Raw genomic sequence first — 21,627 nt, forward strand, 5'->3', positions numbered from 1 at the left:
GGGATGAGAAAGAACCAAGGTGGATTTTGTCTCTCAGTAACTGCAAGGTTTGGAAACTACCAACGGTTCCGAAGTCTATTCCAACCAGAATCCAAGGAAAAAAGTGGGAATTTCCCGCAGCAATTCCCACCTCCCAGCCAAGGTTTGGGCGGCAGCCGATCCCGAAGGGCAAAAAACCAAACCAAACTCAACGGGAACCAGCCATTTGCACTTCTTCTTCTTCTTCTTCTTCAGGGGTCGTTGGGATTTTGGGAATCTCGGGATGTGCCGCCTGCTTTCCCGGCTGGAGGAGGAGCAGGGAAAAGGAGCAGCCATGAACTCGGCTCACTAAACGCAGGATGGGGCTGGAATTCCTCTCTCCGTGCCCCAAAATTCCAGAATTCTGGAGCGTTCCCGGCAAAAAAAGTTCAGTGTCGGCAAAGGCAGAGAGGAGTCGCTGAGTCCTTTTGGGTTTGTTTTTTTGTGCTGGTGCCAAAAAAATTCCAAAACTAAATACGGAAAAAGCCAACAAAAAAAAAAAATTAAGGAATTCTTCCCCCTTTCCCTGCCAGCTTCCATGAAAAATCTGGGAGCCCACGGAGCCGGGCCTCGGCCACCCCGGCGCGGTCACTTCTCCCGGCAGGGACGGATGAGGAGTGGTGGTGCTGCATCCTAGAAAGCCTCGGGGCGTTATCCAGCTGGGATTAAAGCAGATTCCACGGAATTGTGGTAGAAAAGAAAGGATGGCAGAGCCTGGAAAAGTTCTCCCTCGGGGATTATTTCCACGTGGCCGACTGTGGGATGGAGCGGGGCGGGATCATGTCCAGGAGATACTCGCGCTGCCGCTCCACGGCCGAGGCCGACTTGTGCACGGCCAGCGCGGGGCTGACGAAGGGCAGGGCCCCACCTGGGGGAAAAAGGGAATTTTGGGTCATGCAACAGCTCAGGAATGAGGGGAAAGCATGAAAAATTGCATAGGAAAGTAAGATTTAAACATGGATTATCCTGGCAAGACCCGGCGCCTTCAGGTTCCAAACTCATCCTGAGAAATGCAACAGCCCACGAAAATTCCCAGCCGAAATTGGGAATTTTGGGCACTGATGACACCAACTTTCACCTCAAACCCTTGGCACCACCCCACGGAATTCCCACCCGAAATCTGGGAGTTCTGGCCGGTGATCCCGAGGAGGTTTGGGATCCCGAGCTGCCCAGGATCCGTACCTGTGCTGATGGGGTTTTTCTTCCAGGCGGCGCCGCCCTTGCTGCCGGATCTCTCGGCGTGCTTGCCGGGCCGGCTGCCCAGCGCGGCGCTGGCCGAGGAGCTCTGCAGCTTGGGCGAGGAGCTGAAGGTGTGCAGGACCCCTCGGGAAGCACCCCGGGACATCTGGCCGGAGCTCTGCAAGGAGCAAAACCAACATCTGGGATCTTGCTGAAGCGGATGGTCTTTGGGACTGGATGATTGTTGGGACTGGATGTTTTTGGGATTGGACGATTCCTGGGATTGGATGACCTTTGGGATTGGATGATCTTCAGGACTGGATGATCTTTGGGATTGGATGTTTTTTGGGATTGGATGATTGTTGGGCCTGGATGCTCTCTGGGCCTGGCAGATCTCCAGGACTGGATGATTTTTCAGATCCTGCTACAACACCTACAACCCACCCACCCTAAACCCAACCCGAGGGCCAAACCCCGCAGGCCACAACCCAACCCTGGGGCACTTTCCCTCTGGAAAAGGCGGGTTTGGGGTGGTCCCCACCTGCTTGAGCGCGTGGTGCTGCCCCACGGGCTCGGCCTTGGGCTGCCCGGGTGGGGCCGTTTGCTGCAGGATCCTCTGCTCGATCTCCTGCTCCTGCTGCAGGGCCTTGACAAAGGCGGCCTTGAGCCGGTTCGTGTGCTCGGCCTTCAGGGCCTTCTTCTGGTTGGAGGCCATGCAGGTCTCGCACATGATGGTGCCGTTCTTCTCCTCCCGCCAGCGGCACGTGAAGTCCGTGTGGCACTGGGCACACAGGTAGGGCTCCCGGCAGGACACGGCCACCGCCACCTTCCCTGGGGGACAAACATGGCGGGTCAGCCCTAAGGTCACCTTCCCTGAGGGACAAACACCTGGGACTGGCCACTGCCACCTTCCCTGGGGGACAAACATGGCGGGTCAGCCCTGCTGCCACCTTCCCTGGGGGACAAACACCTGGGACTGGCCACTGTCACCTTCTCTGGGGGACAAACATGGTGGGTCAGCCCTGCTGCCACCTTCCCTGGGGGACAAACACCTGGGACTGGCCACTGTCACCTTCTCTGGGGGACAAACATGGCGGGTCAGCCCTAAGGTCACCTTCCCTGGGGGACAAACACCTGGGACTGGCCACTGTCACCTTCCCTGGGGGACAAACATGGTGGGTCAGCCCCAATGTGGTTTCAGTGAGGTTTAAATGATTTCTGGGAGGTTTAAGTGATTTCTGTCAGGTTTAAACCTTGCATTTCTGGAGGTTTAACTGATCCCAGCCGGGCTTAACTGATCCCTATCAGGTTTCAGTGATCCCAGCCGGGTTTAACTGATCCCCAGCCGGGTTTAACTGATCCCCAGCCAGGTTTAACTGATCCCCAGCCAGGTTTAAGCCAGGCTCTGCCCTCCTGGGCTCACCTTGGCTCTCCAGCAGGTTCTGCACCACCTCCTCCAGCCCCACCAGGTAGATGAACTCGTTGTTGGCGGCGCTGGGCAGGAAGTTCATCTCGGGCGCGGGCGGTTTGGGCGGGGGGATCTCCAGCAGGGTCTTCTCCAGCTGCTTGCGCAGCGCCAGCTTGGCCGCGGCCTGCCGGCTGCCCGGGGCCTCGCCCGTGCCCCCCAGCGCCGTGCCGCCCGCCGGCGCCGCGCCCGCCTGGCCCGCGGGCACCGCCGCGCCCTTCAGCGACGTGGGGGACGCCTGCGGAGAGGAACGGGAGCACTGGGATCACGGGAATCAGGGAATGGGGTCCGTGGGATCACTGGGAATCAGGGAATGGGGTCCGTGGGACCACTGGGAATCAGGGAATGGGGTCCGTGGGATCACTGGGAATCAGGGAATGGGGTCCATGGGATCACTGGGATCACTGGGAATCAGGGGAGTCCCCAGTGCCACCCACTGAGGCAGTGCCAGCCAGGGGGATGTTGACCAGCAGGCTGGCATTGGCCATTCCCACCCTTCCCAGCCCATTCCCAGTGGGAATTCCCAGCAATTCCAGGAATGCTCACCTGGGGGATGCTGACCATTGGTCATTCCCACCATTCCCAGCCCATTCCCGGTGGGAATTCCCAGCAATTCCAGGAAGGCTCACCTGGGGGATGTTGACCAGCAGGCTGGCGTTGGGCACGTTGGCCACGCGGATCAGGCCCTGCTGGATGATGCGCTGGCCCTGGATCTGCACCGAGGGCACCGAGGCGCGCGGCGCCAGCAGCAGCGGGGGCGGGCCCGTGCTCGAGTGCTGCCGGATGGTGTGGATTTGCTGGGAAAACATGGAAAAGGGTTGGGAACACGCGGAAAAGGGGTTGGGAAAACGCGGAAAAGGGGTTGGGAAAACGCGGAAAAGGGGTTGGGAAAATGTGGAAAACGGGTTGGGAAAACGTGGAAAAGGGGTTGGGAATCCACGGAAAAGGGGGTTGGGAATCCACGGAAAAGGGGGTTGGGAATCCATGGAAAAGTGGGAATCAAAAGGCATAAAGGCAAGGAAAGCATGGAATAACAATCAGGATGTTTCTCCCTTTCCCTCCAGCCCCAAATTCCCAAATTTCTGAGTGGGACAGAAAGGACATTTAGAAGGAAAACCATGGAAAAGCAGGAATTGCCTCCCACCCTTCTCCCAAAAAACCCCCAAAGCTGGAACGCCCCAAATTAACCCCCAAAATCCCCTTTTTATGGCAGCACACACCGTGGGGTGTTGAAACCAACCAGAGGGGAGAAAAATCCCCAATTTTTCCATGGAATGGGAAGGGGAAAGCAGGAGAAGCTCACCTGGGCCCCTCGGACCAGGGGGGGCATCACGATCTGGGGGCTCTGCTTGGAGGCGGCCGCTTGGCCCCCCCGGAGCAGCGGGGGCGGGATCCCGGTGCCCGGAATGCGGCTGGAGGAGGGCTGGAAAAACGGGAAAAGGAGTCAGAATGGCACGGGGAAAATGGGGGGGGGAAAATGGGGGGAAAATGGGGGGAAAATGGGGGAAATGGGGGGGAAATGGGGAAAACGAGAGGGGAAATGGGGAAAAAAAGGGATGGGAAAGATGGGAATGGCGGGATCCCAGTGCCCGGAATGCGGCTGGAGGAGGGCTGGAAAATGGGAACAAAGGGAAAAACAGGGAAAAAGGGAGGAGGGAAGAAAAACATTGGGAGAAATCCTGGGAGAGAAATCAGAAGAAAGGAAAAGCTCCAGGAGAAATCATGGAAAAGGAATCACAGAAAGGAAAAGATCTGGGAAAAAATCCTGGAAGAGGGAAAGGAAAAGCAGGAAAAGAAAAGGGAAGAAAGTTCTGGAAAATTCATGGAGGAGGAAAAGGAATGAGAAGAGAGGAGTTTGGAAAAGCTGCTGCGAGGATTCCCGGGATTCCAATCCTCAAATTCCCTCCTGGTGCTGGGCTGGGATACTCCCAAAATTCCAAATTTTCCTCTGCATCCCAATCCTGGCGTTTCCCCCTTCCCAGTCTCTGGAATCAGGGATCTCCCCCTTCCCCAGGATTTGGGATGTTGGGAATTCCATCCCATTCCCAGGGAATCCCTCAGCTCCTCCCTCTGGAATTCCTGGACATTCCAGCAAAACCCAACCCAGGTTAATTCACCCAAAATTCCAGAGGGATTGTTGGGACAAAGAGGATTTTTGGGATTAACTCTAAGATTCCCTGAAGGTTTTCCAGTTCCTCTGGAAGTGATTCCAAGGGTAAAGATTCCCACACCTCTGGATCTGGGAATGGCTCCTAAAGGAGAGCAAATCCCTCCCTTTCCTGGAATTCTGGGGGTTTTCCAAACCCTTTTCCAAGGAAAATCCCTCATGCTGGAGCAGTTTGGGAATTTGGGTCCCATTATCCCAGGGAAAAAAAAAAAAAAAAAAAAAAAAAAAGGCAGGAAAAAAATTCCCAAAGTATTCCAGGGGTGATTGACAGCTGTCCATGGAGTCTGGGAATTTCCTTCCCTGAGGATTCCCAGGATTTAATTCAGCCTGGAATGGGATCATTCCAACCCTGAATCCTGGGATTCCCTCCCAGAAGATCCTGAGATTCCCTCAAAGAAAATTCCTCAGCAATTCCAGAGAGAGTTCAGAGATTCCCTGACAGAGAATCCTGGAATTCCCACACAGAAAAATTCCTGAGATTCCCTGAGCTCTTCCAAAGAAAACCCAGCAATTCCCTCACAGAAAATCCTGGAATTCCCTCAGCAATTCCAGAGACATTCCCTCACAGAAAATCCCAGACAACTCCGGGATTCACTCACAGAAAACCCCGGGATTCCTTCAGCAATTCCAGGGAGAATCCTGGGAATCCCTGAGCAATCCCAGAGCGAATTCCCTGTTTTCCACAGGAATCCCTGGCTCAGCACTCCCAGCTGCAAACCCCCCCCAGCTTTCCCCCTGTCCCTAAACCCGTGGGAGCTGGGCAATGCTGGCAGCTTTTCCCGGGATTTCCCGGCTTTTCCCGGGGCTTTTCCCGGTTTTTCCCGGCTCCCACTGACCTGGAGGGAAGTTTTCCCAGCGGGAACAGCCTGAGGGCCCCGCACCAAGGGCGGGGGTGTGGCCGCAGCGCTTCCAGAGGGGCCCGAGGAAAGCTGGAAAAGGAAAAAGCGGAAAGAGAGCAGCGGGAAAAGTGGGAAAGTGGGAATGGAGAGAGCAGGGAGCGCACGCCAAGAGTCCGGGGTCAGCCAGCAGGAATTCCAGAGGGAAAATCCTTGGGACTGGCGGGAGAATCCTTGGGAATTCACAGGAAAATCCTTGGAAATTAGTGGGAAAAATGTTGGGAATTGACAGGAAAATCCTGGGGAATTAGAGGGAAAATCCTTGGGAATTCACGGGAAAATCCTTGGGATTGGCAGGAAAATCTTTGGGAACTGGCGGGTTAGGGTCAGGGATCTTCCCTGGGAAAAGGGCTGGGAATTCCTGGAAAAGGCCTGGGAACTCCTGGAAAATCGGGATTTTCCTACCTTGGGCGCCGGCGTCTCCTTCTGGCTCTGGCTCTGCCGGAGCTTCTTGAGCAGCACCAGCTTGGCCTCCTCCAGCCTCAGCTCCTCCTGCAGCTGCTTGATCAGGCGCTCCCGCTGCTCCGGGCTCCGCTGCAACCCAGGAACAGCCAGGGAAATCCCAGGGAAATCCCAGGGAAATCCCAGGAAAACCCAGGGAAACCCCAGGGAAACCCCAGGGAAACCCCAGGGAAATCCCAGGAAAACCCCAGGAAAATTGGGGAGAACTCCAGGAAAATCCCAGGTTATTCCAACCCAATTCCAGTTAACCCTGACCCAATCCCAGTTAATCCCAGTTAACCCTGACCCAATCCCGGTTAACTCTGACCCAGTCCTGGTGAATCCTGACCCAGTCCCAGTCCATCCCAGTGAGTCCTGGCCCAAGCCCAGCCCATCCCAGCAGGCTCACCAGCAGGGCCTCGGCGCCGGGCTCGGGCAGGGCCAGCCGGGCCAGCCCGTTGACGCGGGGGCTCGAGGGCTCGTTGTCCGACAGCACGATCACGTCCGGGGAGGGAACGCGCCGCTCCCGCCGGCAATCCCTGAGGAGCGGGAACGGGCTCAGGGCAGGGCAGGAGACCGGGAAAACGGGGAGAAAACCCCGGGAAAACGGGGAGAAAACCCCAGGAAAACGGGGAGAAAACCCCAGGAAAATGGGGAGAAAATCCCAGGAAAACGGGGAGAAAATCCCAGGAAAACGGGGAGAAAACCCCAGGAAAACGGGGAGAAAACCCCGGGAAAACGGGGAGAAAATCCCAGGAAAACGGGGAGAAAACCCCGGGAAAACGGGGAGAAAATCCCAGGAAAACGGGGAGAAAACCCCGGGAAAATGGGGGCAGGGTAGGGGAAGGAAGCCCCAGGAAATGGGGAGCAAATCCCAGGAAAACAGGGAGCAAGTCCCGGGAAAACAGGGTCATTCCAGGGGCAGCATTCCCAAGGAACGGGGTCACTCCAGGAGCAGATTTTCCAACACTTTTCCCAACCCTTTTTCCATCCACTTTTCCAGCCCTTCCCCAGTCCTTTTCCACCCCTTTTCCACTTGTTTTCCAGGGCTTTTCCAGCCATTTTCCAACCCCTTTTCCTGCCTTTTTCCCTTCCACTCTTCCAGCCCCTTTCCCATTCCTTTTCCAGCTCTTCTCCAGCCCCTTTCCAACCCTTTTCCATTTCTTCTTCAGGGTTTCTCCAGTCCCTTCCCAGCCCCTTTTCCAAGGTTTTTCCAGCCCCTTTCCAGCTCCCCAGGGAATTCCAGGGCTGGGAAAAGGGCCCAGGGTGGGAATTTCAGGAATGGGAAAATTCCAAAGAGTTGGAAATGCCCTCTAGAGGGCACAGCGAGCCTGGGAAAGCCCAAACCCAGGGAATCCCCAAATCCAGGGAATCCCCAAATCCAGGGAATCCCCAAATCCAGGGAAACCCCAAATCCGGGGAATCCCCAAATCCGGGGAATCCCCAAATCCGGAGAATCCCCAAATCCGGGGAATCCCCAAATCCGGGGAATCCCCAAATCCAGGGAATCCCCAAATCCAGGCATTTCCCTCTGGAAGTGGCACAGGTGGAGCATTCCCAGCTTTTCTCTGCAGCTGGAAAACTGGGATTTATTGGGTTGGGATAAAGGCTGGGAATGAGAAATTCCCAATTCCCAAACTCCTTTTCCTGCTGGAATTCCAGGAATTCCATTGGCAGCTCCAAGGAAATCAGGCTGGGATGGGGTTTGGATCAGAATTGCCCCTGGAATGGGATGAGCTTCCAAAGCATTCCCGGGATTCTCTTCCCAACTTTTCCAGCATTCCAAAGGAAAAACCAGGAATGTGGCACCAAAAAAACTCAACTCCAACTCCACCCTGAGCCTCATCGGGATGAGAAGGGATCCAAACCCTTCCCCAAGGCCAAGAATTCCGGGAATTCCAAGGAATCCTCACCCTTTGGATGTGCTCATGTCCACGGGCTCATCCCCTGCTGCCGGCAGCTCCACTTTGATGGTGGCTTTGACTTCCCCACTTTTCAGCATTCCCGGGATTTTCGCAGCTCCGGGATCGGCTTTGATCTTCATGTCCCCCTCGGAGCTGAGCTCGGATCCCAGAATTCCTTTGTCCATCCTGAGTTTTTTATTGTCAGGCTCCGAGTCCCGCTCCAGGGCGCGCTTCTGGCTGCGGGTGCGGCATGAGTCCTCACTCATGGTGAGGGGCTGCGGGGAGGCCACGAAAGGGTTAAAAACGGCGGGGAAACGCCCCGGGAAAGGGTTAAAAACAGCGGGAATGGGGGGGGAATACCCTGGGAAAGGGTTAAAAACAGCGGGAATGGGGGGGGAATACCCCGGGAAAGGGTTAAAAACAGCGGGAAAAACAGAACCGGGAAAGGGTTAAAAACACCATGGGAAAAATACCTCGGGAAAGGGTCAAAAACACCGGGAACGGCGGGAAAAATCATGGGGAAAATATCCCGGGAAAGGATTTAAAACAGCGGGGAAAACAAAACCAGGAAAGGGTTAAAACCACCAGGAATGGAGGGGGGAAAATACCCCGGGAAAGGGCTAAAAACAGCGGGAATGGTGGGAAAAATCATGGGGAAAATATCCCCAGGAAAGGGTTAAAAACAGCGGGAATGGTGGGGAAAATCACGGGAAAAATATCCCGGGAAAGAGTTAAAAATATTGGGAATGGCAGGAAAAATCATAGAGAAAGGAGGGGGGAAATATCCTGGGAAGGGAGACATCAAAGGGTTAAAGAATCCTGGGAAAGGAGAGGCAAGAGGGAATGGAAAAGTCCTGGAAAATGAGTGAAAAATCCTGGGAAAAGGGGTAAAAGGTCATGGAAAGGGAGACATCAAGGGGTTAAAAAATCCCGGGAAAAGGAGGGGGGGGAAATCCCGGGAAAGGGGCTGGAAAATCCCGGGAAAAGAGAGACACCAAGGGGTTAAAAATCCTGGGATTTTGGGATGGAATTCCTGCATTTCCAACCAGGACAAAGTGGGAAAAACTCTGGGAAGAGCGACCCAGGAAGGGCTGGGAAAGGGAGGGAAAATCCCTGGAAAAGGGGCTGGAAAGGGGAGGGAAAAATCACGGAAAAGGGAGGGAAAAGGGGCTGGAAAATCCCTGGAAAAGGGAGGGAAAAGGGGCTGGGAAAGGGCTGGGAAAGGGATGGAAAATCTCTGGAAAAGGGGAAGGAAAAGGGAGGGGAAAACCCTGGAACAGAGGCTGGAAAATCCCTGGAAAAGGGAATTCCCAGTGGTTTCCCTGCTGGGAACCTCTCACAGGAGAATTCCAGCCCATCCCAGTGCCCAGGGCAGGAAAAGGGAGAAAAGAGGGAAAAAAATCCTCCAAAATCCCTGGAAAAGCTTGGGAAGAGTATTTGAAGGATTTTCCAGGAATGGGAATGGGGTTAGATTTGGAGGGAAATTCCCAAATAAAATCCTGATGAAAATTCCAAAGGAAAAAGAGAAACTTGGGCTGAAAGTTCCATCTTTTCTCACATCCTGGAATTCCTCCCCGAGTTTTTCCCACCCAGTTTTTCCGGGAATTTTGGGAGCCAAAAATTCCAAAAACCAAAATTTCAGGAACAGAAAATTCCCAGAGATGGAAAAGTGGGATTCCAACATTTCCAAATGTTTGCCATGGATTTGCTGCTCCTGAGGATTCCCAGGAGGAACTCCTGGATACCCCAACCTTGAATCATCCCAAAATTCCTGGGAATTCCTTTCTCTGGGAATATTTTTCTGAGATTTCCCAGGAAAATCCATGGGAATTCCGGGCTGAACGACTCCAATCCTTGGATGGGGAAATTCCCAAACTTTTCCTTGGGAGTTCAGCTCCAATCCCAAATTTTCCACCCCAAAGTTCAGGATCCCAACAGGTGGAAAAGCCCCGCTCCCGGTTTTCCCGGGATTTTGGGATTGGGAATTCCCGGGAAAAGAGAGGGGGAGGGGAATGCCCGGATCCGCTGGAATTCCCGAGCCGGCATTCCAAGGGTTAAGCGCTGCCATTTCCGCGCCATTCCCGAGAAATCTCCGGGAACAAAATGGCAGCGCTTAACCCTTGGAATGCCGGCTCGGGAGCGGGAATTCCCGCCGGGAATCCCGGGCGGGCTCCGCTCCCCGCGGGGCTCCCCGCCCCCGCTCCGCCCGGGTTTATCCCGGGATTCCCGAGTTCCCCGGAGCCACTCCCGGGCTGGGAACTCCCTGAAATTCCCGGGATTCCCGCAAGATTTATCCAGATTTTCCCAAACTTCCCTGGAGTCATTCCCGAGATGGGAATTCCCTGAAATTTCCGGGATTCCCAGCAGGATTTATCCCGATTTTCCCAGACTTCCCTGGAGTCATTCCCGAGCTGGGAATTCCCTGAAATTCCCGGGATTCCCAGCAGGATTTCTCCTGATTTTCCCACCCCCCACCCCGGATTATCCAGGACTGGGAATTCCCAGAATTTGTCCCAAATCCCTCGGGAATTATCCCGAGGTTCCTCCAGCACTGGGAAAATTTTGGGATCAAAGTCCTGGAGCAGCTCCAGGAATTCTGGAGCCTCCAGGATGGAATTTTTATCCAAGGGAAGGGAAATTTTGGGGGAAATTTGGGAAATTTTGTGGAATTCCCACAGGAAGTTAGGGAAAATCATCCTTCACATTCCTGCTCCTGGAAGTTTGGAGCTCCAAAGGCTCAGGAAAAGCGGGAAAGGAGAATCCCAAAATTCCACTGGAGCGGGGAAAATGGGGAACAGAGGCTGCCTGGAAAAATCCTGGAATTTTGGGGGAATTGCTGGAATTTCTGTGGATTTCCTGGAATTTCTGTCCACTTCCAGGTGAATTTGCCCTGGGAGGAGCTGGAATTCCAGGAGGAATTTGTGGGATTTTATGGGAATTCTCTGGTTTCACTGGATCAAAGCCAGGAAAATTCCTGAAGAATTCCACTTTTCCCACGGGAATTATTCCCAAATTGTTCCCAGCTGGAAAATTCAGGATACAAGGACTGAGATTCCCGGGCTGGGATTTTTTGGGAATGCAGAGAGGAAATCCAGGAGCAGAATTCCCAACTTTTCCTGGGATTTTCCAAGCGACTCCTCCCATTATTAATCAATCATTAATTAATCATTAATTAATTCTTTCTCCATTGTTGATTGTCCATTCCAAATTCCTCTTTTAAGGGGAAAAATTCCAAAATTTATTTGTTGGGAAGAACCGGAAATATTCCTGGGTTAATTTAAATATTAATGATCTTGTTCACATATTCATGAGTTGATTTAAATATTCCCGAATATATTTGAATGTTAATGAGGAATTGCAATCAGATCTTTCCCAATTAATTCCTCATTAAGGAAGGAATTTCCATCCTTAAATGTTCCCATTTCCAGCTGGGAATGGGGAAATTCCAGGCTGGGAATTCCTAGGAATTGGGATTCCAGAGATTCCAGCTGGGAATTCCCTCCCCAGCGGGATCATCCCAGAGAAAAGCGGGAAAAGCAGCAGGAGAATCGGAATTCCCAAGGAATGTTCTTATTCATCCATCAAAATTCCTGAATTCTTCAAAAAAGAATTTCCCAGGAATGCCGGAGCCAAAGGATCCCAGGACAAGCCTGGCCCTTCCCTGTCCCGGGATTCCAGAGCCAGAGGGTCCCAGGACAATCCCACTCCTGTCCCGGGACAATCCCACTCCTGTCCCGGGATCCTCCTTCCCTATCCCGGGAATTCCAGGCCCACAGGACTCCCGGGATCCCCCGGCCCAGGGCGGATCCCCCCCAGGAGAAATCCCGGAATTCCTGCGGGGACAGGTGAGAGGGAAACCTGCCCAGCTGAGCCCAGCCCAGCCTCCTCCCCGAGCACTCCTGGCTGCAAACCCTTCCCAAATCCCGAAATCCCAAACCCCCAAACTCCCAAAATCCCCAAAATCCCGTCCCTGCTCCAGGCACTGCCCAGTCCCGCAGGACAATCCCAACAGGAATTCCAGGAGCTCTGGATCCTTTGGAATCCCCAAATCCCTTGGAAAATCCAGGGGATTTCCTCGGGAATCTTCCCAAATCCCTCGGGAATTTGGGAATTCACGGGGATTTTTGGGAAAGCTCCTCTTGGAGCTCCTCTCCAGCTGTTCCAGGAGAAAATTCCAGGCCCGTGGCACGGCAGAGATTCCCCACCCCATCAAATTCCCATAAAATTCCCTGGAATTCCCCAGAATTGCTGGCTCCTACCTGTCAGGGAAGGTCATGGGGTCCTGTCAGGAGGAGCCGGAGCCGAGGATCCTGCGGGAACAGAGAGGGAGGGGTGAGAATCCCGGGAATTCCGGGAATTCCATGTTCCCGAGGGAAGCAGCCGGGGTTGGGAATGCTGGGACAGAGCTGGGATTTGGGAATGCTGGAGATTTGGGAATGCTGGAACAGAGCTGAGATTTGGGAATCCCAGAGCGACAGCTCCACCATGAAAATCGGGAATATCAGCATGGCACAGCCCCGGGAATTGGGAATCCCAAAGCACAACACAATCCTGGGAACTGGGATTTGGGAATTCTGATTCATCCCGCGAATTTTATAGGCACTGAAATCCATGGAATTCCCAGATTTCCCTCCATTCCCGTTTTCCATCCATGGAATTCCCAGTTTCCATCCCTGGAATTCCCAGATTTCCCTCCATTCCCGGTTTTCCTGGGCCTGGATCCTTCGGCCATTCCCGGGTTTTCCCGGCTGCTCCGGCCCTGTGATCCCGGGAATTCCAGGGGGAATTAGCGGAGCTCACCCGGAGCTGTTCATGGTTAAGAGGATCTGGGAAAATCCCAGAAAATCCTTTGGAATTCGGAGCTACACCACCGCTTTTCCCAGAGTTTGGGAAGCTCCGAGGATGCAGGAGAGCTGGAATTCCTTGGATTTCACTAGGAATTCCCGGAATTCTGGAATTCCAGCTGTGTTAAGGCTCGGGATTCTCAGGAAGGAGCCCCTGGTTGGATCAGGAGGGGAAAATCCTGGAAAAGTTTGGGATCTGTGGGAAAAACTGGAGAGGGAACAGCAAGGAATTCCCAGGAATTCCCGGGAGTGTCCAAGGGCAGCCTGGAAAAACCTGGGAATGTCCCTGCCTGATCCCTGAGCTCCTTCCCACCCCACAGCATCCCAGAATTCCATGAATCCATGGGAAATGAAGGATTTTTTCCCTTTCAGGATTCATCTCTGCCTTCGGAATTCCATCAGCAACATCCTGGTCTGGATCGGGAATTTTGGGATTTGAAACATTCCCAGAACACCCCAACTCCCAGCTTCCCAACTTTCCAGCATTCCTCACTTCCAGCCTCTTTCCTGCTGATCCAAGGCCGCTTCCAGCCCCTTTCCCAAATTCCCAGGCACATTCCAGCCCCTTTCCCGCTGATCCCCAGCAGCTTTCAGGCCCTTGCCCAAAATCCGCGGGATTTTGCCACTTCCCTCTCCTCTCCCAAAACCTCTAGCAGATCCTAGTCCTTTTCCTGCTGATCCCAGGATGATCCCAGCCCTTTTCCCAAAATCCCTGGCAGATCCCAGCCCCTTTCCCAAAATCCACAGCATTCCTGCCGATCCCAGCCCTGTCCCGCTGCTCCCGGGCCTCTCCAGGCGCTGCCATCCCGGATTCCCAAAGGCCTCTCGCTGTCACTTCCTGTGCCTCTCCCAGCTCCGGTTCCCGGCAGGACAGGACAGGACAGGACAGGACAGGAGCAGTCCCGAGCTGGGATTGGAGCATTCCCGGGATTTGGGACAGCTCTGAATTCCAGCCCGAGCAAGGCAGCAAAACCCCGGAGAAGCCCAAGGAAAGCCGAGCGGCGGGCTGGGAAAATCCTGGGAAAGCAGCTGGAAAACGCTCGGGATGTGAACCCAGCTCCGATCCCGAGCGAGGCATTCCCAGCTGGAATTCTCCACCCGCTTTCCCGTGTGGGGAAAAGTGAGGAGATGCTGGGGCAAAGCCGGGATGTGAATCCCGACCCCGCACCCTGGCAGGATCCCATGGGGCAGGATCCCATCCCGGCGGGATCCCATGGAGCAGGATCCCATGGGGCAGGATCCCATGGGGCAGGATCCCATCCCAGCAGGATCCCAGAGTGAAGGATCCCATCCCGGCGGGATCCCATCCCATCCCGGGATCCATTCCCGTCTGGAATTCCGCAATTCCCGCTTTCCCTCTGCCCACCGTGCTGTGCGGGGCCGGGATCATCCCGCATCCCCCCGGAGCCCCGGGATTCCCCCGGGCAGTGCATCCCGGTGCCGGTCCGGGTGCTGATCCCGGTGCCAATCCCGGTGCCCATCCCGGTCCCGGTGCCCATCCCGGTGCGGATGCCAGCGCCGATCCCGACCCCGGGCAGCGCATCCCGGCGCCGGTGCCGGTGCCCGTGCCGGGGCCATTCCCGGTGCCCCGGGCGCAGGAAGGGCGGCCGGGGACTCTTATTGTGACACGGCCCGGCCCGGCCCGGCGCGGCCACCGCGGCTCCGGCACCGGCAGCACCGGGGGCACCGGGGGCACCGGCCGCGGGCACAGCGCGGGGATCGCGGCTCTGGACAGCGGGGATTGACCCCCGGGGACACCGGGGACGGTCGCGGTGACCGGGGGGTGACCGGGGGTGAGCGGGGGGTGAGCGGGGGTGAGCACGGAGTGACCGGGGGGGTTTCGGGGGTCCCCGTGTCCCCCCGTGTCCCCGGTGCGGAGTGCCGGGGGGAGCGGGCACGGAGCGCTCGGGGCGGCGGCGGAGGAGGAAGAGGAGGAGGAGGAGGAGAAGGAGGAGGAAGAGGAGGAAGAGGAAGCAGCCCGGCGGAAAGCCCGCAGCAACTTTCCCAAACAAAAGCCGGCGGCGCCCCGGGGCGCTGGGCGGGCGGCGGAGTTGGGGCTCCCGGGGGGACGCGCCCCGGGATCCCGGAGCGGCCCCGGTGCCGCGGGCTCGGCTCTCCCGGGCGGCCGGAGCCGCGGCCAGCGGGACTTTGCACTTTCCGGGCTGCCCGCACGGCCAGGAAATGCCGGAACTTCCCCGGCAGCTCTCCCGCATCCCGGCCTCCGTTCTCCCCAAATCCCGGCGGTGCCGTCGCTCCGGCACCGGCGCCAATAAACGCCGGGAGAACTTTTACCGGGAGAACTCGCAGGGCGCTGCTCCGGTGGCTCCGCGCCGCATCCGCAGCCAGCCGGCCCCGCGCTGCCGGCTCCGCTCCGCTCTCCCCGCGCCGGCCCCGCCGCTCTCTCGCGCCTTGCGGGCTCTCCCGGCGGCCGCCGTGGCCCCGCGACTTCGGTGCCGATAATGCGCTCCTCACACATGGAGTCGCGGCGGCACCGGCAGAGCATGCGCGGGGCGGGGCGGCCGAGCGGCGGGGCCGGCGGAGGGGACGGCGTGGGGACAGCGGTGAGACAGCGTGGGGCCAGCGTGAGGACAGCGGGGGCAGCAGCGGGAGCAGAGCGGCAGCAGCGGGGGCACAGCGGGGGCACCGGGAGCAGCACCGGGAGCAGCACCGGGGGCGCTCCGGGCGCTCCGGGCCGGGCCCCTCAGGCGCTGCGGCCGCCGCCGCTTCCGGGCGCGGCTCGGGGGGAGCCGCGCTTGTGTCGCGGGCCCCCATTGGCCGCGGGGGTCGCGCGGATGATGAGAGGAGAGCTCTGATTGGCTGGAGCGGCGGGCGGGGGGCGCGCGGGCAGCGCCGCGCTGGGAGAGGCCACGTGGAGAGAGAGGGGACAGGGAGAGGGACAGGGAGAGGGGAGACAGGGACAGAGAGAGGGACAGGGAGAGGGACAGGGAGAGGGACAGGGAGAGGGACAGAGAGAGGGACAGGGAGAGGGAGAGGGACAGAGAGAGGGACAGGGAGAGGGGAGACAGGGACAGAGAGAGGGACAGGGAGAGGGACAGGGAGAGGGACAGGGAGAGGGACAGAGAGAGGGACAGGGAGAGGGAGAGGGACAGAGAGAGGGACAGGGAGAGGGACAGGGAGAGGGACAGGGAGAGGGGACAGGGACAGAGAGAGGGGACAGAGAGAGGGACAGGGAGAGGGACAGGGACAGAGAGAGGGGACAGAGAGAGGGACAGGGAGAGGGACAGAGAGGAGAGAGGGGACAGGGAGAGGGACAGGGACAGGGACAGAGAGGAGAGAGGGGACAGGGAGAGGGACAGAGAGAGGGACAGAGAGGGACAGGGAGAGGGACAGAGAGGAGAGAGGGGACAGGGAGAGGGACAGAGAGAGGGACAGGGAGAGGGGACAGGGAGAGGGACAGGGAGAGGGACAGGGACAGAGAGAGGGACAGGGACAGAGAGAGGGGACAGGGACAGGGAGAGGGACGGAGAGAGGGACAGAAAGGGACAGCAGGGACAGGGAGGGGAGACAGGGAGAGGGACAGGGAGGGGACAGAGGGGCAGCAGCGGTGGCCGGCACAGCAGCGGCTCCGGGAGGCACCGGGACGGGGCAGGGCCCGGCTCCGATCCCACAATTCCCGGATCCCACAAAAGCTCTGCACCCCAGGAGAGCCCCGGGCCCAAAACCCGCCCGGAGAATTCCCAGATCCCAGGAAATTCCCCCCAGTCAGCGCCCGGCATCCCCAGGATTTCGGGCAAAGACTTTTCCAGGGAAGTTTGGCTGGAGCCAAATCCAAAATCCCAAATTTCAATGATTTTCCACCAAATTAACAGCAGAAGGACTTGGGAGCTGTGGGATTATTGATTATTGATTATTAATTATTATTCCCAGATCCCTGCCGTGCTTTTCCAGCTCATTCCCATTTTTCCCTCACCTTCCTGCTGCCCCAATCAAAAAAAGAAATCCCTAAAAGTCTCAAATTCCCAGAATTTGGAAGGATTTGGGAAGATGGAATCCAGGATTGGGAATCCCAAATATTCCTGTAGGGGGGAACACAGGGATGATCCCAGAGAAAATCACCCCAAAAGCTGGAAAATCCTATGGATGCCACCCTAAAAGTGGGAAAATTCCATGGATATCATCCCAAGGCTGGAAAAATTCCATGGATGCCATCCCAAAGCTGGAAAATCCAATGGATGTCACCGAAAACTTGGACAAACCCAACGGACAACGTCCCAAACACAGAACATTCCAGGGATATCACCCAAATTTTGGGAAAACTCCATGGATGCCATCCCAAAACTGGAAAAATTTCAGGGATTCCATCCCAAAACTTGGAAAAATCCAATGGATGTCAACCAAAACTTGGAGAATTCCATGGATTCCATCTCAAAAGTGGGAAAATTCTATGGATAACTCCCCAAAGAAGGAAAAGCCAGTGGATATCAATGAAAACTTGGAAAATCCCATGGATGCCATCCCAAACTCGGAAAATCCAATGGACATCACCCCAAAATGGGAAAAAAATTCCAGGGATTCCATCCCAAAGCTGGAAGAATCCTGTGGATGTCACCCCAAAGTGCTTCCCTGGATAAAATCCCATCCCAGTGGAAGCGGGAATGTCCCAGGATGGGAGAGATCCCAAAGTTTTTCAGGTTCTTTTGGGATTCCTGCTCCAGTTTTCTGCCGTTCCAGAGGCTCCCACCTCTCCCAGGGAAGGTTTTGGGATTTCCCAGCTCTTCCCGCAGGGAGGGATGGGATTGGGGAGGGAATTCCTGGCTGGGGTGGGATGGGATGGGATGGGATGGGATCCATGGGATGGGATGGGATGGGATGGGATGGGATGGGATGGGATGGGATGGGATGGGATGGGATGGGATGGGATGGGATGGGATGGGATGGGATGGGGTGGGATCCATGGGATGGGATCCATGGGGTGGGATGGGATTCCCAGGGAAGCTGTGGCTGCCCCTGGGCCCCTGGGATGTCCAAGCAGGGAAGGATCCAAGGAAAACTCGGAGCTGCTTCCAGAGGTGCGGGGAGTTCCAAAGGAGCTGGAGAGGATTTGGGGTTTGGGATTTTGGGAATTCCAGGGCACAGGGGATGGATTTGGGAATTCCAGGACCCAATGAAATGGGAATTTTCCATTGGGATTTTTCGGAGCATAAAGTAGAAATTTCAGCTCCATATTATTCCCTGGAAAATGCAGCTCCAACAGGGCTGGTCTGCAGTTGGGATTTGTCCTTAAACTCCTAAAAAAGTTCTTTTTCCAGCTTTTTTTGGGAGGGAAAAAAGAGAAATCCAAATTTTAAAAGCTGACTGCCTGGTAAAAACAGGGATTTTCCTTCCCAGAACATCAATTTTCCTTTCCAAATTCCATTTTCCTTCCCAAAACCATTTTCCTCTCCCCAAACTGAAATATTCTACACTTTTCCTTGGCATTTCCCACTGCTCTGGACTCAGCAAATCCCAATTCCCAACTTTTAAAAGAATTTTAGTTAAAACAAAGTAACTTTTCTTGAAATTTAAATTAAAACAAAAGGGGTTTTTTCCCTATTTTCCCACCGTGAATTTACTCCTTGATCAAAATTTGGGAATGAATCCCCCCCAAATCCTTCAATTTTCCCAACAGCCTCTCTAAAAAAATCCCGAAATTGGATTTTTACCCCAAAATCAGGGAAATGAGTGTAAAGAGGAGGGGGGAAAAAAGGGAGAAATTCAGACTTAATTGGATTTTTTTCAACTCCCAAAATCCCCAAAAAAGAGGGGGTGAAGCTGAGGGAAAATGGGGGGGGGGGAATTAAAGGGAATTTTCTGGTCCTGGTGCTGGCCCTGGATTTGGGATGGAGCCCTGGATTTGGGATGGAGCCCTGGGTTTCACACAGATCCCTGGGATTTGGGATGGATACCCAGGAATCACCACAGACCCCCAGAATTTGGGAGGGACCCTTGGGATCCACTGCAGAATCCCGGGATTTCACCCAGATCCCTGGGATCCACACAGAGCCCAGACCTTCCACAGGCTCTCGGGTTTTCCAGCAGATCCCCAGGCCCGCAGGTTTTGGGGGAAAGCCCTGGATTTGGGCAGTTTGGGACAATCCCTGCGGTTCTGCCCCAGCCCCTCAGGTTTTCCAGTGAATCCCAGAGTTTTCCAGGGGATCTTCTGGGGCAGACCCTCGGAGTTTTGAGGAACACGCTCCCAAGTTTTCCAGCAGATCCTTGGATTATCCCATAAATCCTCGGGATTCACTCAGAGCCTGGGGTTTTCCAGCAGAATCCCAGGATTTGGGGCAAACCCTCAGGATTTCCTGCAGAGCCTCAAGTTTTGGCACAAATCCCTGGATTTTGGGGTAGCCCCTCAGGTTTTCCAGCAGAGCCCAAACTTTTCTGACAGACCCTCAAGTTTTGGACAGACCCTCAGATTTTGGGACAAACCCTCAAATTCTGGGACAGACCCAAGGATTCTCCAGTAGAAAATCCCTTGAGTTTTCCAAGAGACCTCTGGATTTTCCAGCAGAGCTCCGAGTTTCCCTGCCACCCCTAAGGTTTTCCAGTGCAGCCCCAGCTTTCCTTTAAGCCCCTCCGATTTTAGGATAAACCCTCCAATTTTAGGCCAAATCCTCAGATTTTGCCCCAGGCTGTCAAGTTTTCCAGCAGCCCCTGGGATTTCCAGCAGCTCCTCAGCTTTCCCTCAGCCCCGCAGTTTCCCCCAAACCCCTCAGCTTTTCCTGCATCCCAGCTTTTCCCTTCAGCCCCTCAACTTTTCCTGCATCCCAGCTTTTCCCTTCAGCCCCTCAACTTTTCCTGCAACCCTCAGTTCTCCTCAAACCCCTCATCCTTCTCTGCACCACTCAGTTTCCTCCCAAACCCCTCAGCTTTTCCCCAAACCCCTCAGCTTTTCCTGCATCCCTGTTTTTCCCTTCAACCCTTCAACTTTTCCCCAAACCCCTCAACTTTTCCTGTAGCACTCAGTTCTCCCCAAACCCCTCAGTTTCCCCCAAATCCCTCAGTATTCCCCGCACCCCTCAGTATTCCCCGCATCCCTCATCTCTCCCCGCACATCCCCGCTCCTTTCCCCCTCCTTTCCGCGCACATCCCCGCTCCTTTCCCCCTCCTTTCCCCGCACATCCCCGCTCCTTTCCCCCTCCTTTCCCCGCACATCCCCGCTCCTTTCCCCCTCCTTTCCCCGCACATCCCCGCGTTTCCCCGCCCCGTGCCCAAAACTTTCTCCGTGTTTCCGGAGTGCGGCTCCGGGCCCGCCGCACACCCGCGGCCACCGCGCGGTCCCCGGGGCTCCCGCCGGGCTCCCCGGCAGCCCCGGGCCTGGCCCGGTGGCCCCGGTGGCCCCGGTGGTGGCCCGTCCCCTCCCCCACTCCCCTCCCCCGCCTCCCAAGGCTCTGGCACCAATAATCCGCCTTTGCTGACATGCTCTGGTGGCTGTGCCTATCGGGCAACTCCCAGGATGCACTCCCGCTCCTCCCTGGCACCCCCCTCACCCGTGCCCACCCTCCCCTCGGACTTCCCAACCTTTTCTTTTTCGCTTTTTTTTTTTTTTTATTGTGATCCCCACCCCCCCGCCCGCCCCTCACACACACCCGGCCGCACTTTCATCCCCCCCGAACCCCCCTGGCGCTCCGGCGCTCTCCCTCAGCCCGGCTCCCCGCGTCCCTCGCGGGGGTCCCCCCTCGCCATGGCCGGCTTCTGGCCGCTCCCTTCTCCCCTCACGGCCGTGCCCCGCACAAACCGCCCCGGATCTCCGTCCCCCCCCCGCTCCGCGCTGCCCCAAGCCCCGAGCCGCCCTCGGGGGGAAGGGGGGGGTGTGTGTGTGGGGGTGTCCCCTTGTCCCCGTGCCCCCGGGGGGCTGCGGGGCGCGGGTGTCACTCACTGTCCGGAGCCCCCTCGGAGCCGCCTCCTCCTCCTCCTCAGCGGGGCCCGGCCCGGACTGGGGCCGTGGGGGGAGGGGAGGCGGCTCCCTCAGGTGGCCACTGACAGGAGGGGGGGGCGGGGGGGGCTGCGCGCGCAGGGGGACCCGCCCCCCCCCCCCCACTCTCCGTCCCCCCCCACCATCCTCCCGCCCCTCTCCCCCCTCCCCCTCCCTGCCCTCCCCCCTCTCCCCTCCCGTTGCCCCCCCCCTCACCTCGCGCCCCCCCCCCCCCCCCACGGGACCCCCCCCGTTGCCAGGCAGATTTGGGACACCCTCGTGCCCGGCCACGCCCCCTGCCCAGGCCTGGGGCGCTGCGTTGGGTGGGTTTTTTTTTTAATCTTTAAACTAATGATTGGCAGCGGCGCCGGCCAATAGAAAGGTGGGATGCCTGCCCTGGAGCCAATCGGCGCGAAGAGTCAACAGTAGCCCCACCTCCGTAGTAAGCCGTGATGAAGAAGGCGCGGTTTGTTTTTGATTGACGGGCATATTGACCAATCAGCGGCGCGACCCCGTGGTGCGCGCCTCGCCCCTGCTGTGAGGGAGGAAAGAGGCGCGGTCTACATTTGATTGATAGCCGAACTATCCAACAGGAGCCAGCGTGCGCCCAAGGGGAGCCAATGAGCGCGCGGCCCGCGGGCAGGGGGCGGGGCGGCGGGGCCGGTTCCCCGTGCCGGGCGGCGCTGGCTCCTCCCGGGGCCGGCTGAGGTGATGGCGGCGCGGGGAGGGGCCGGGCCCGCCGCCCTTATCCGCCCGCGCAGGCCGCGCTGGGGCCGCCGATAGGGGGGGCCGGCG

General features: G+C 56.9%; 1 protein-coding gene and 1 long non-coding RNA gene across 4 annotated transcripts; one reads left to right on the forward strand and one right to left on the reverse strand.

The window, feature by feature from the left end:
* Window positions 1-210: 210 nt before the first annotated feature.
* On the reverse strand, window positions 211-20,918 carry GATAD2A (GATA zinc finger domain containing 2A). Of its 3 annotated transcripts, none has more exons than XM_064396258.1 (12): window positions 20,797-20,918; window positions 12,330-12,380; window positions 8,080-8,345; window positions 6,576-6,705; window positions 6,131-6,259; window positions 5,666-5,758; window positions 3,966-4,085; window positions 3,292-3,459; window positions 2,621-2,900; window positions 1,739-2,028; window positions 1,201-1,375; window positions 211-886 (listed from the first exon to the last, which is right to left on the reverse strand). In XM_064396258.1, the coding sequence occupies exons 3-12, from the start codon at window positions 8,334-8,336 to the stop codon at window positions 756-758; spliced, it is 1,773 nt and encodes a 590-aa protein (XP_064252328.1). In that variant the 5' UTR covers window positions 8,337-8,345; window positions 12,330-12,380; window positions 20,797-20,918; the 3' UTR covers window positions 211-755. The 3 variants fall into 3 exon arrangements, with proteins under 3 accessions (XP_064252328.1, XP_064252329.1, XP_064252330.1); XM_064396259.1 differs by lacking the exon at window positions 20,797-20,918 and adding an exon at window positions 15,207-15,355; XM_064396260.1 differs by lacking the exon at window positions 5,666-5,758.
* LOC135284657 (uncharacterized) lies at window positions 15,425-18,196 on the forward strand. The gene is made up of 2 exons (XR_010349910.1): window positions 15,425-15,475; window positions 16,803-18,196. It is a non-coding gene; the product is annotated as an uncharacterized LOC135284657 (long non-coding RNA).
* Window positions 20,919-21,627: the final 709 nt, after the last annotated feature.

This window comes from Passer domesticus, chromosome 21 (assembly GCF_036417665.1).
Source record: "Passer domesticus isolate bPasDom1 chromosome 21, bPasDom1.hap1, whole genome shotgun sequence".
In the NCBI taxonomy this organism is placed as follows: domain Eukaryota; kingdom Metazoa; phylum Chordata; class Aves; order Passeriformes; family Passeridae; genus Passer; species Passer domesticus.

Excerpts from the sequence above, each read along its gene's own strand:
- GATAD2A (XM_064396258.1), bottom strand. The coding sequence starts at position 8,336 with ATGAGTGAGGACTCATGCCGCACCCGCAGCCAGAAGCGCGCCCTGGAG. Across the intron at positions 4,086-5,665 it reads CTGGGAAAACTTCCCTCCAG|CCCTCCTCCAGCCGCATTCC; the intron begins GTCAGTGGGAGC and ends CCGTTTTTCCAG. Across the intron at positions 2,029-2,620 it reads GAACCTGCTGGAGAGCCAAG|GGAAGGTGGCGGTGGCCGTG; the intron begins GTGAGCCCAGGA and ends TTTGTCCCCCAG.